This window comes from Meriones unguiculatus, chromosome 21, assembly GCF_030254825.1.
Source record: "Meriones unguiculatus strain TT.TT164.6M chromosome 21, Bangor_MerUng_6.1, whole genome shotgun sequence".
NCBI lineage: Eukaryota > Metazoa > Chordata > Mammalia > Rodentia > Muridae > Meriones > Meriones unguiculatus.
Window position 1 is genome coordinate 38,113,325 of NC_083368.1, and position 14,997 is coordinate 38,128,321.

Genomic DNA, 14,997 nt, shown 5'->3' on the forward strand with positions numbered 1-14,997 from the left:
TGATCCTCTCACAAAGGAATGAAACGTTAGTTAAATGTTTTCAATAGAGACGGGTAAATGGCTCAGCAGGTAAAGGCACTTGCTGCCATGCCTGACAGCCTGAATTCAATCCCTGCAATCCACAAGGTGACAGAGAAAACTGACTCTCCCAAGTTGTCCTCTGTCTTGTGCACACACACACACACACACACACACACACACACACACCCCATGGCATGTGTACACAAACAAATACAAAAATAAATAAATCTTCACTAAAACCAGGGTTAAAGCAAAAATTATGTTTCTAGATTTATTACTTTTAAAACATAAAAATTACCATAAAGAGTTCCCTTTCATATCAAGCTTAAGGTTTGGTTATGCTTTAAAATGTGGCAGATTTTCTTCATCTCTAAAACAATCCATTTGCTTGGAAAAATGTCTTCCAGCTCTTTATTCTCAGGTAATGTCTATCTTTGTGACTTAGGTGTGTTTCTTGTATGCAACAGAATATTGGGTCTTGTTTATGCATTCATTCTGTTATTCTGTGTCTTTTTATTGGAGAATTGAGTCCATTTAATGATCAGTAGCTGTTAAATCCTTTGATTTTGATGTTGGCTGTGGTAATGTTTGTGGGCTTGGCTACTTTTAGTTTTGCTGTAGTGAGGTTATTTATTTCCTGTGTCTTCCTGAAAGTAGTTAGTTTTCTTGGGTTGTATTTTGAGTTCTAGTATCTTCTGTAATGCTGCATTTGTGGGTAGGTATTGCTTGGATTTGCTTTTGTAATTAATATCTTGTTTTCTTCATCTATGATGACTGAGAGTTTTCCTGGGTATAGTAGCCTGGGCTGACATCTGTATTCTCTTAGGGTCTGCATGATATCCGTTTGGACCCTTCTGGCTTTCATAGTCTCTGTTGAGAAGTCAGGTGTGATTCTGATGGGTTTGTCATTATAGGTTACTTGGCCTTTTCCCCTTGCAGCTTTTAGTCTTTTGTCTTTGTTCTGTATACTTACTGTTTTGATTATTATGTGGTGGGAGGATTTTCTTACCTGGTCTAATTTATTAGGTGTTCTGTAGGCCTCTTGTATACTTATAGGCCTCTCCATTAAATTGGGGAAATTTTCTTCTATGATTTTGTTGAAAGTATTTTCTGGGCCTTAGAGATGAGAATCTTCTTTTTTCCTCTATTCCTATTATTCTTAGGTTTTGTCTTTTCATGCTGTCTTGGATTTCTCAGATGGTTTGTGTCAGGAATTTTTTAGATTTATCATTTTCTATAGAAAGACCTGGAGAAGACAGGAGCTCCACAAGAAGAGAAAAAAAAAATCTGGCCATGGGGATCTTTTCTGACATTGATACTCCAATCAAGGACCATTCATAGAGATAATCTAGAACCCCTGCATAGATATAGCTAGCCAATGGCAGCCCAGTGTCCAAGTGGGTTCCCTAGTAATGGGAACAGGGACTGTTTCTAACATGAACTCAGTGGCTGGCTCTTTGGTCACCTCCCCCTGAGGGGAAGGCAGTGCAGCCTTACCAGGCCACAGAAGAAGATAATTCAGCCAGTCCTGATGAGACCTGATAGACTAGGATCAGATGGTAGGGGAGGAGGACCTCCACTATCAGTGGACTGGGGGAGGGTCATGGGTGGAGAAAAGGGAGGGCAAGTGGGATTGGGAAGGAATGAGGGAGGGGGCTACAGCTGGGATACAAAGTGAATAAACTGCAATTAATATAAAAAATAAATTAAAAAATCCTTTTATTGCACTCCAGTTTTACCTTGAATAAGACCTGCTACAACATAAAAACAAACACCTTATTGTTAATAGTAGTAAAATACCTCTATTTCACAGTGACACTTCCTTATAATGTGTTTCTTGAACAACCTGTGACCACTGAGGAAACATGTATTCTTGGGTCTTTCCCCAAGAATTTACTAAATCCAGACCTCAGAGACACTGAGAAAAAGAGCAGCTTCCCCACAACAGAGATGGGCACTTGGGGAAATTACCAATCATGGCTCTACAGGCAATCCTGCTTTGTTGCTCTCTTATTTTGCCGACACCAGTTTCCAAGACTTGGTTTCTCAGGGCTGGAGGGGTGGACCTGTAGTTAAGAGCACTTACAGGTCTTACACAGGCCTGGGTTCTGGTGCTGGCATCAACATGGCAGTTCACAACCATTCCTAACTCCAGTTCCAGGGAATCAGATGCACTTGTCTGACCTCCAAGGGCACCAGTCATGTACACGGCACACATCCGTACATGCAGGCGAAATGTGCACACATAAAGCAAAATTAATCTAATAAAACCTTTCGAAGAAACTTTTTTTCTCCTTGCTTGCTCTTTAAATATTTCACCTCTTTCCTGACCGTCTGTGTTTTCCTGGAAACAAAAGCACTCTGGCCTGCCGTTGCAGCTTGCTGACATCAAAGACACCAAGTTCTGAGTCACTTCTTACTGCCCACCTTCCACTTAGCACCCTGCTCTAGACAATTCGGACCACAGACCTTCATCTTCCATCTCACAGCATTGCTTCTTCTCTCAGAGTAACTTCAGTACCACGCACTTACAGAGTGCCAGAGACTACTGAGTGCTGTTTTTGGCTCTGCGCTGTCATCATTGCTCTGACTGCCTGAGTGACTGGGTCATGTGGCTCCGAGTATAGCAGGATGGGGTGGGCCTCCCAAGCCCTCTCTTCAGCATACCTGTCAATCAGCGTTGGACTCACTGTTTAGCAAAACAAGATGGCGAGGAGGGATATGCTTTGGCTCTGCCTTTACCCCAGTTTCTCCACCTTTGGTAACTGCTACTACACATGACTGCCAGCCCGAGTCTCCCCCAGAAGCACAGACCATTATATGCATTGTGAGATCCCTTTCTTCGATTTTAGTACAGTCTGGAAATAGAAAGTTGTCTGAAGAAATTTTCCTTTGGGGTTTTTTTTGTCATGTATTTGTTGTGAAGGAAAGAAATAATCGAATTTGAAGTGGAAATTTAATATTCTCTTAAAACCAGACATAATTACCATGTCCTCGAAGCACAAATGAGAATATAAGAAACATACCTTTGGCCCTTCGGGTCCTGGCAACCCCCTCTGTCCTTGATTTCCTTTGCTCCCTTTCTTTCCTTCATCACCCTGACAGAATAATTACAAAAATATAGAGGTTGTATTAACACATCGCCCTCCAGACACAGACACACACACACACACAGACACACACACACACACACACACACACACACACACACACACCCCGGCACCCACATCAGAGCCTAGCTCTTAGAGAACCCGAGCTTTCAAGTGATCTGCCTGAGCACAGCCTTGCCACCCAAGATCTGTCAAAGCTCCTCAGAACCCAGCTCAGTCTTTGCCATTAACTCAAAAGGATGTGTTGTGTTTTTTTTTGTTTTTTTTTTTTTTTTTTTTTTTTACATCTAAGTTCTGACTCTCAGGGAACTTTTGTTTGGATTTACGAGTCTTCCGTACCTGTGCTCTGTGCACAGATGGTTCTGATACATTTGGTATTTCAGAAAAGAGATGGTTTTTATCCCGCGTCTCAATTTTCATGCTATTTCAGTTTAGCAACATTAAAAGAGACATTTTTCAAGCCAAGGGCCCATTTCTTCCTCAGTGGGGGGTCTGGTTCATTCTACAGAAGAAGGCCTATCGTTTTGTGGGTAAGAAAATACTCAAGCAGCAACCTAGAGCAGCGCACACAGCAGTGTTCTCACAGCCTTAGTAAAGAACTCTGCTACCTTCCACCAAAGCCTCAAGCAGTAGAGGGCGCTCTCTCTCAATAAGGCTCCACTGTGTGGCACTCTATCCAGATGTAGGTCCAAGTCAGTGAGGGACTCTCTCCTTGGCTTTGAGGCTGAGATCACTGGCAGATTGCTGGTGCACCAGGTGGAGCCACAGCTTTCAAACACGTCTCACAGTCACCTGGAGGACTTGGCAGAGCATGGGTTTCTAGATCCCATGTCCAAAGTTTCTGATTTAGGTGGACTCTACAAGGGCTCAGTAACTTGTCTGTCAAATAATCGCAGGTGACGCTGACCCAGCTGATCTAGAGACTACACCCTAAAAACCAAGGAATTACATACTAACAGCATCAACAAAAGGATGCTCTATCTAGTACAAAAGCAAAGAGCCTCCAAGTGTACCCACAAATGATGCAATCGCCTCCAAAGAACGCACACTAACAAAGAGCAGTGACTCGGGTATATACAGTCAAACAGCGCTTGCTCCATCACGATTAACCACAGGAAAACATGGTGCCGCCACAACTATTCAGCACAAATTCACGTTACTGACCCAGTCACCTCAGAACACAACAGGTACACAGCCACCAGTTAAGTACCAGTACTGCCCAAGGACAGCCTGGTCATCATCTGTGCTGAACTCATACTTGGAGATCAATGCATTTTGGTACCTTGGTCCCTGATTTGACGCCCATTCTCTTAGGTTTCCCTCATTCACTACTCATGCGCTCTTGCTCTTCTGGGGACTCTTTCTAGCCACATTGTCAGAGATACTACCCTTCTCAATAGCCTCACTTCTGATTATTAATCGGGCAGTATTCAAAACATATATTTTACATGATGTTTTAAACAGTATTTCTTGTTCCCTTGTTTGAAGAAAAAAGTTGATAGGTTCAAGGGGTTGAAATTGTGCAGATACATTTATATTTCAGTTTCTCACATTTAAGACTGAGGGTTTGATTTTACTTCATACTTTCACAAGGACAATTAACTGAAATATCATTATTTTAACAGAATTATAAATAGAATACTAGTATGTATGCAGTCTGATTGACAACTCTGCATAAGAACTATGAAAAAATTTAGCACCTTTAGAGGTGGACTGTTAGGTTGCTGAAGGTCTCGTTCTATGGGAGAGTTTATATCTTCTCATCGGGCATACAAAGATGTTATTCAAGCAGCATTTCTAGAGGGGATACGGTGAAATTTATTTACTTACTTGTTTTATACTAGGAATCTAATTCATGGCCTTCCTATGCTAAGTACAACCTCTCTCTCACTCAACTACACACCCTGTCACCTAAATTGCCATTTAATGAGGTGATGTGCCTCGCTATTATGTGAACACTTACAAATATTTGAATAAACTTTATGAGCTTTCAAGTTCTAACAGTGTATCTTGAGAATTCTTTTCCTTCCTATTTTCTTTAAATATCAGTTGACCATTCACTGAGAAAAACATGTGTTGAATGCTTCTCTATGCTGGGGCTTAGGATGGATGTCGGAAAATAAAGCAGGAAAATGTACATTTGCCTTCTTCCAAAAGCTCCCAAGACAATATCCAAGATTTTAAGCAAAATGTAAACACATTTGACATAGCAAGAAGGAAAGTCAGATCGCTCTTAAATTGGTTATTTAGACCAGGGACAAGAGAACACAGACAGCTGCTTCCTGCAGAGCTGTCATCTGTATACCTTGGGGCCAGGCTCTCCTCTCCCAGGCATTCCTTCTGGGCCTCTTGTTCCTGGAAGCCCAGCTTCTCCCTGGAGGGAAGGATACCGATAACTCAGTTGGTCCTTTGAGAACAGAATGCAGACCCCACCTTGTGTCTCTTCTTGTTGCTCATTCAACCTGGACTGCCCTCCCCACCCCCCAAAATCACACTAGACCTTTGATGTCATCTCAAAATTAAATTGGAAGCTTATCAATGAATAAATTCACATTAAACTCTCCTTTAAGCAAAGTAGCTGAAGTACCACAGAGAACTCCCATCTCCCAGCCAATTTCCAGAGCACTAAGCTCACTTTCCTTTGGCTCTTCACTCACGTTTAGTAGATTCCTGTTTTTCAACAGGAAAGACCTTCCACCTCGCCATCTGCTATTTTTCAGTAGTTTTATTGAAAACTGAGTATGTCAAATGTCAAAACAAAAATAGTTCAGGACATCTTTACAATAACCTAACTTCCCAGATGCATCTACGGACTCTTTTGGAGGAAGAGAGGTGTTTTTGTTTGAGATTAAATTGATGTGATTTATAGAACCCTTGAAGAAAGTGAAAAACACCCAGGCCAAAACACCGGCCAGGATGAAAAGCAAGTGCTGCATCATGGCAATGGAGAAAAGGGTCTCTTCCTGGGGCAAAGAAAAAGAATGCTCATTCTTACAGACGTCTGTTTGTCCTGCATAGTCTAACCTCAGGTCTTAGAGGACTGAGGTGCTGGTATGATCCCACAGTTTTGACACTTACGATATGAAAAATGTAAGATTACCTTCTTTCCAGAGGCTCCATCTTCCCCTGGAACTCCAGGCTGCCCAGGGAGCCCCACCGTACCTGGATCCCCCTGGAGGAGAAACAAATATTTTATTTCAGTGGCGTGCCCTTGTGGTGCAGCTCCATTTTGAGGTATTGAATATATCTTGTAATGCTGAGAAAAGCCTCTAAATGAAGAAGTGTGATTAGCAAGAACACTTCTCAATTTCAGTAGAGTTACCTAATCTCTCTGTTCTTCATTCTTTTGTCATGGGTTGAATCATAACATCCCTGAAGAGTGAGCATAGTTTTTATAACTGTAATCAAGTTAAGACGAGGTTCTTACAGTGAGTCCTAACTGGAATCATGATAGGAAGAGGATAATGCCCTATTAAAAACCAGCAGAAAACTCCAAAACAACAGAGGCAGAGAAGAGATGCAGCAAAAAGCCCAGGAGCGGCGAGGACTGACAACTGGAGGGAAAAGTCAAAAAGAGGCGAGGAAGGATTCTTCCCCATAGGGTTTGCTGAAGGCATGATTATCGATATCTTCATTCCAGACCTGTAGCCTCCAGAATTATGAGAAAAATAGATTTCTGGTTTTTTCCAGGGCACTCGGTTTATGGCATTGTCACAACCGCTCTAGGAAGCTACAAAAGGGAAACCAGGAAGTGTCTACTCTAACACTGCTTCTGGCTCTAATTCAGTAATTCCATTTGCTTTCCAGGTAATTTGTGATTCACAACTCCCTCAAACCACTGATTAAAACACGCACGCTGCTTTCAAATGTTATGGAAGCATCCCTACTGAAAAAAAAAAAACTGCTGAACTAATTTAAAGTCATTTCAACTAATCTGAAAAAGCTGGTAGGGAGGGAAAAATCACAGCACACCTAAAATTGACTAGAAGTATATTTAAAAAGAAATGAGAAATAGAAAAAAAAATACTTGAAAACAAAAGGAAGATGACTTATAAAATTAAAAGGTGGTTTCCTAAAGCTAAAAATAAAGAAACCAGCAGCAGCAGCGATTAAAAGAAATGACGCCATAAGTAGAATTAGGAAGGAGAGTTGTTAGGAACATGTACGCAGTAAATAGTTTTAGAGATTATTTACAAAGTCAATGAAAATTTCAAACAAGTACATGGCAAAATGCTAATGGTGGGTGGAGAGATGGCTCAACAGTTAAGAAGACTCATTGCTCTTGTAAAGGATCTGGGTTTGGTTCCCAGTATCCACATGAGCATAGCCACATGGTGGCCCACAATGCTCTAAACCCCAGGGAAGCTGACATCTCTTCTGACCTCAGCAGGCTCCTGTATGTAAGCGGTGGACACACACACACACACACACACACACACACACGCACACACACAGTGGGGGGGAATAAAAATTTTTTAGGAAAACATTAATGAATAATCTTCAAGAATTTTATTAAAATGTTAAGCCTAGTGAGGCAATGTTGTTAACAAAAACAGATCTAGTGATTTAAAGCATCAAGATCAATGGTTCTCAACCTGAGGGCTGCATATCAGATATTTACATTACAATTTATAGCAGTAGCAAAATTGCAGTTATGGAGTAGCGGTAAAATAATATCTCTAAGGATATGTGGTATGTGTGTTCTTGATAAGCTTACATCTGATATATTCTTCTAGTACCCAAGTCTTTCCAATGACAACCAAACAACAGTGAAGTTCAAAGCTCAATGTGGATGAGTGGAGCCTACATACCCTTCGGGTGAGTAACAGAACCTGTGAAGGTTAGATCAAGTAGTAATTCACCCTTTCAGCAGGATTTGACGCTCACCGTGTTGTCAAAACTGGCACCCAGTAACAGATGAGATGAACAAGATACCTGCCCCACAGGGAAGTATGAGTTTTATAACAAACACCAGGAAAACTAAGCAATAATAATTCTACTTTTCCTCTTAGCTACATCTTAAAGTTAAGGGAAACAAGCTATCGATGTTTAGATGGTGGGTGCTTGTTCTTTCTTGTACGTGGGTGTGAAGGAAACCTCATATTGTATAATGCGCATCATCTAGTAGCATTTTAGAAGCGATCAACTCACCTTTGGACCCTGGACTCCAATTCCCACTGGTCCTCTAGGGCCTGTTGGTCCCATCTGGCCTACTTCTCCCTGGACAGCAAAGAATATTTACACATCGATGCAAAATCAAAGTAATATATTCCTGCTTCTGATTTCCTCAGCGCTTTTGTAGGTCAACAAAGTAAGATGATTTTATGTACTTAATTCACACACAAACAGACACGCACATGCACACACACAGTGGTAGTTACATATGAAGTTCCTTCAATTACAAGAATTCCTACTGCAAGTTTGACTTAAAATATAGGCCGTATGCCCATGGGGGCTTACAGAGAATGAAGCACCAACCAAAGCACAAGCACAGACTGAGCTTAGGCTACCAACACATAAGTAACTAATGGGCACCTTGGTCTATGTGGGTGCCCTAGCAAGTGGAGCGGGGCTGTCTCTGACATGGACTCTATTGTTTGCTTTTGGATCACTTTCTCCTGGCTGGGCTGCCTTGTCTGGCCTCAGTGGAGGAGGATGTGCTTGGTCCTGATGTGACTTGAAGTGCTAAGCTGGGTTAGTATAGGGAGGGGACTTAGTTCGGGGGGGGCTTTTCTGAAGAGAAGGGGAGGGGAGAAAGTGGGAAGAGGGTGGGAGAGCAGGGCAGGGAGGAGAGGAGTAAGGGGTTGGGAGAGGGGTGTAAAGTGCAAAAATAAAAACATCAATATAATAAAAAAAGAAAGGGGGGAATATAGAAATATCAAATAGAAAATACATAGAAATATGGGAGAAAAGGATAGATTATTGAATCTGTTCTTCAACTATAAAACTATTGTTATTCTCAAATATTTTTTGGTTAATTTGTATAGAATTCTGTATATTGATATGGAAATAAGGTTATTTTTGATACATGGGTATAGAATTTTATATATTAATTCAAATGAAAGGATATTTTTGCTACACATAGATATATGCATGTTTCTACTCTGGTATGAGGTATTGGACTTATACAACTCATTTACAAATATAAAGTTTACTTCCAGTGCTTTTAAAAGCTGCTATTACAAACTGTTTAAGATTATTAACTTATACAAGTAAATGGTTAATCAATCAAACTCATGGTCATATCAGATATTAGTCTATTTTACCATAGAAATACACTTCCTAGATTGAACAAATAGTAAATATCTAGAAACAAGCAACATTGGCCTACTCAGATTTATAATAGCTATCAAGCTAGCTAGCTAGCTAGATATGATTATATACTATGGAAATAGATAGATAGATAGATAGCCATCAAAAACTTCATAGACCTACAAAATATGGCATTTAAAGATGTTCTTTGTTAATTTGAGGCCTTTTTGACTTGAGACATGTCAGCTGCTGGAAACACTCCCAATCCCCCTCAAGGAAAAACGATACACATCAAAAAAATATGCTTCATTAATGGAAAGAAAGCCACTGGGCAAAAATGCCCCAGCTCTTTCTACAGATAGTATACTGTCCAAAATGGACAAGACTTAGATGCAGGCTGAGTTGACTGCCAAGCTCTGCCATGACAGGGTAAGCAAGTTCTTCATACTTCCTGAGTCACAATTAGGTCCGCCAGATATACTGGGCCAGAGGCTGAAGATGATGCTCTAATGTTATAGAGAGAGAATGGGTGACTGACCAGGCAGTAAACTGTCTCTGTTATCTTTTAGTTTTGGAAGCTGTTTGGCTACACTTCCTATTTAAGCAATAATTTTGTTCCTTTTCAAGTCTGTCCTGGGATTGAAGACTAGATACTTATAGTTTTAATTAGGCTTAAGTTGTTTAGGATTTAAGAAAATGTTTTAAGGTCTAGAAAGATGTTTTTAAGTTGATAAATACAAGATAAGTTAGAGAATGATTAAGGTACATTTTAGACTCACCTAGATAGGATAGACAGTGTTTTCTTCAAGGTTGCCCAATACAAATAAGCTAAACATTTTGAGTATAACTTTTACATCTGACTTTCCTGGTTGTTTCCTAACTGTTCTTACTGTGTATAGTTTATTGTAAATAAGTAAATAAACAGATAAATAAATAAATAAGCCACATGGTACATACCTTTAGTAACACCATGAAGACATAGACAGCTACAGTATATAACAGTTAAACATGGAGAGTTCAGGTGATTTTTGACCAAGAACAACATCAAAACCAGAGAATGTTCTTTGCTGTCAGTGATAAGCCCCAAATAAATCCTCAAATAATGTACACCCCTGTAATCTCAGCACTAAGGAGGGAGGGACAGGGAGATCCTAAGTCAGAGACTAACCTGGTCTATACAGAAAGGCGTTGTCTTCCTCTACACCCCCCAAAAAAACAAACAAATAAATCTCAAGGGTAGAAATGACGTATAAGAAATTTCTTCTTATATGTGTGCTCAAAGGTGAGCAAGTATCTCTGAGAAGTATCTTTGTGATTGGTTGGTTGGTTGTTTGGTTGGTTGATTGATTGATCAATTTATAACAATGAACAGTATGATTTATAACCCTTGAACGAGTATGGATGGTAGCTAACTACCTGTCCTCAAGGAATGAATAGAGTTCCAACTTAATGAATAATCTGATTTCAAAGTTCAAGGAAAACCCTTACTCTTTAGATCATTTCTGGTACCATCTTTTTAAGGTTCTGGAAGTTGCACCCCCTGTAGGAATGCTAGTGAGAATGATGCTCACCAACCCAGGGAGGGTTGCCTATTTGACTGCTAGAATAGGGTCTCAATAATTAAAAATAAAAACAAGATATAAAGGTTATGCATGTGAAAGCATTTTAAAGCAAGAAGAATATGTATTATACATTCCCAGTTATTAATAATATCAGTATCATTTGGCATCGAATGTTCTGATTTTCAAGTTAATTCCATCTGTTCCCTTGCAAAGTCACTGAACATTAATCACAAATAGCAATTATACTACAAATGTATTAGACATCTTGGTCATTTAGAAAATTACCTTAGAACCCGGTAAGCCTTGTCCTGGGGGACCTTGTGGACCAGGTGGACCAGGTAGACCTTGGATCCCCTTTAGAATAAAAGTTTGAAATGCTGTTAGTGAAATTCAAATATTTAGATACCAGCCTTGTGTCTTCTAAGGTGGAAGTTTAGCTCACCATTACAAGTTACTGACACCCCACCATCTATTGGCTGGGCTGTTGGAAGTGTCTAACCAAATCCATTGTTTAAAGCCCAATGCATATAATTCAGAGATAGTAAGAGAATTTTCAGTTGGCCCACATGAGTCCCTGGAATAAATCTCATGCTTCCAGTAAATACTTCCAGGACCTGGGAGGCAGCAAGAAGCCAGTCTCTATGAGTTTGAGGCTATCCTGGTCTATATAGTGAGTTCCAGACAGGCCAATGTTACATAACAAGAACCTGTGTCAAAACCAAAACTAAAAATACATACTTCCTAATTCCTGGTGTAGTCAGATGTGGGTATGTGGACTAGATTCTAACTATTAAGATGAGGATGGAGTGATGTATGCAAGATCTCATTCATTCTAAAGAAAGAAGAACTCATGACTCTTCTCTTCTTCCTGTGGATGGAGTCAAGGAATGTGATAGTGTTGTACCATGTAGATGAAAATAACTCCCCAGAGAAGCAGAGAACAAGAATGAAGACCCCTGGACCCTAGACAACACTGATGAACACAGCCTCTGCCCCAGCTTGTAATTTGCAATATAAAAAAAGGAAATTTCATAGTGCTAAACCAATTCACCTCTCTTGTCACATACAGAAAAACTAATTTCCTTGTTGGATGCAATGGCTTGTTAAAGACTTGATCTAGACTCTAAAAAGCAAGCTGATAGATGTTAAACATGTTGAAACAGTAGAGTGGCTCCTCACTCTACTGTAGGTAAAATGAGGTAGAGAAACAGAAGACTTACAAGCTTCTTTCCTGGAGAATGTTTTCCAGATTACAAGGGGTTTTCTTTGGAGAAGATTGGAAGGGGTTTGGTTATGACCTCCTTTACTCTGATCTAGAGTGAGGACTTCAATGAAGACACTTACACTTTGATTTTGGTTTGGAGGACACCAGGGATTATTTTCAGACTCAGGCCTGAGAAATCTAAAATGGCCTGTGGTAGCCCAAAGAGTCCAGACTGGGATCATCCTGTGAACCCTAAGTTTGTCAGAGCAGAGGAATGTACGTTTTTCCTGTCTATGAAACACATGACAAGTAGGGGGCAGGAAAGAACAGCCTGGAACTATTTTGAATCTTGTCTAGGTGACTGAGAAGAGCAGCAGAACTGCAGTAGAAAGAATAAAGCCTCAACAAGAACAGGCTAATAGGAGATTCAGCCAGAGGAAGTTTCTCACCCACATCCTATCAAAGAGCTAATGAAAGAGCCCCACGGGTGAGAGGTCAGAGCACATTGTCCCCTAAACCCTGACTACTAAAACCATGCACCACAGAAACAATCAAGAAAGGTCATTCATGTTCTTCTGTCCAGTCTATTTCTACCTCAGCCTAGGAGAAGTGAGAACCCCTTATCCCCTACAGCCTGTACCAGATAATGAAGATTAAGATGGTCACTGGGTAAGGTTTTTATTTCTTTTTGACCAGACACAAAATTAAATCTGACATTTGCAACAAGCAGCAACCCCACAACTTCCATCGTCTTAAAGCGATCCAAAGAGTCTGGGCTCCACTGGAAATTTTATTCAGTGGTAGGAAAGTAAAGACATGACCCCACTGGGAAATAAAAAATTTTAAAGGCTACCAAGAGAAAAATAAAATTATGCTTGTTTGCATCCCACAAACTGCAACTGCTTATAAAACACATTATTAATTTATACTTACATAATGCAAAAAAAGTTTTTGCTCCAGTTAGATAGATAATGTAACTGCTTGTTCATTTTTAAAATACAAATATTGGGCTTGGAGAGCTAGCTCAGTGATCAAGAGTGGTTGCTACTCTTACAGCACATTTCAGTTCACGGTAGCCACATGGCACTGACAGTCATCTATGACTCCAGTTCTAAGAAATCTGATGCTTTCCTCTGGTCTCCACAAGTAATAGACATTCATATAGTATACATACATACACACAGGTAAATAAAATTTAAAATAAAACACAAATACCATCCCTTATTCTTTGGTTGATAAGACTGGACAGCTCACACAATTGTAGAGGAGCTACAGCAGTTCCAAGAATGAGCGTATCCAACTTGTATAACTGTCCACAAGTATTACTTAAAGGATAAGGAGCAAAATATCACAGGAGCATGTGTGCCTACATATCTGTACATGGTTACTTATATTCTATTTCATTCTGTAAAACATCTGAGATGATCAAGTGCCTAAATATCTAATGAAATCTACAGACCATAAGAACGTTGTCTCTGGGTTGCTGGAAACAGATTTTTCTTATAAATACATTAGTGGAGAAATATCTTTCTGTAAGCAAGTAATGCAGGGAGAAATGATGAGCACAGAAATGTACTGGATTAAGTTTAAGAACAGATTTGAATGACTGCATAAACAGAGATTAGGTTTAAGCAGCATTTGTGCCATTTCTTTTTAAAGAGTAAGTAATTCTTTCCTTGTGCAGAGACGTTTATAAACACTACATTCCATTTATTCTCCTACCCATTAAAGGCCAGCCCTGTAAAGACATTTTGCCTTTAAGTTTTTACTTTTTCTTTTGTAATGAAGAAAGAACATACAAAACAGAAAGAAATAAAACCTTTTTTTTTTTTTTAAACTAAAAAATAACAATCTCCATCAAGGACTGGCAGTAAAAGAGAATAGGAAGCTGGGAAGCCACAGGTGGGAGGTTCAGAATCCACAGACCATCTGGACAGACCGATCTGTCTTTGAACCTCATAGTCAGCCTCAGATTTGTTTCTCAGTCCCACCAAACCACAAAACCCAGGATGTAACAGAGCCGCCAGGATCCCAGGACCAGAAGGTAGCCCTGCAGCGTCAAGCAGTCAAACTACAGGTCTTGAGAGCCAGCCTGGGACCATCAGTAAGCCAGAATGCCCAGCTCTTAATTATTACCTCAGTACTTATTTACAGAATGACCTTGATGTTTTCTGCACCTTAATCTTCCTAGCATATTAGACTGGGAACTCTGCCAAAGGTGAGGAAGTGGGAAAAGGGGTGGCTGCCAACCTTACTGTTGCCTGGGATAACAAAATAATATGTAGTGATGATGATAAAGAATTCTTAGAGATAAATTTAACGTGACAGGTCAACAGTGAGATTTGGAATTAGCTCACTTTCAAACTTTTTTTCTTTCCTTATCATTTGAGGTCAAGGAAGTATTATGCATTCTCCAGACTACATAACAATTCAAACCTCAGCCATAAATTTTCATTCAATGAGATTGCCACTTTCTAACTGTTGCAAAAAATCTGTATTTGCTGGGGGCTTTGATTAAATGAAACTGATAGCTAAAGGCAGGGAGTGAATGATAGTAGATAGGCCGATGTCCAGGCTTCCCATCATTTACATTTCAGACAGTTTTCCAGCCTCCCCAAATACAGGAGGATTTTAGAAGCAATTGCGTCTCTGAGCATATGGACCTCTTTCCCTCCCTGTGTCTTTCACGAGCAAATCCCACTGTGGGCTGCTTCTATTTGGGAAGGATGTCTTTATGTTAAGTTGTCACCTCTGATTCTGGTACCTATTTAAATACCAATATTATATTCAAGTAGGTGAATGGTTAAGGGGTGTGAATCACTCCTCTGCTGGCACTGAAGCTGGGAAT

At 40.1% G+C, this 14,997-nt stretch overlaps 1 protein-coding gene across 1 annotated transcript in view; it reads right to left on the reverse strand.

Annotated features, from left to right (window-relative positions):
* Window positions 1–14,997, reverse strand: part of Col28a1 (collagen type XXVIII alpha 1 chain) — a 152,703-nt gene that overhangs the window by 74,662 nt on the left and 63,044 nt on the right. The window contains exons 18-22 of the mRNA XM_021647616.2: window positions 11,231–11,299; window positions 8,283–8,351; window positions 6,232–6,303; window positions 5,437–5,505; window positions 3,048–3,119 (exon numbers count right to left, since the gene is read on the reverse strand). Coding sequence (XP_021503291.1) covers window positions 3,048–3,119; window positions 5,437–5,505; window positions 6,232–6,303; window positions 8,283–8,351; window positions 11,231–11,299 — 351 coding nt within the window. The remainder of the gene's footprint in view (window positions 1–3,047; window positions 3,120–5,436; window positions 5,506–6,231; window positions 6,304–8,282; window positions 8,352–11,230; window positions 11,300–14,997) is intronic.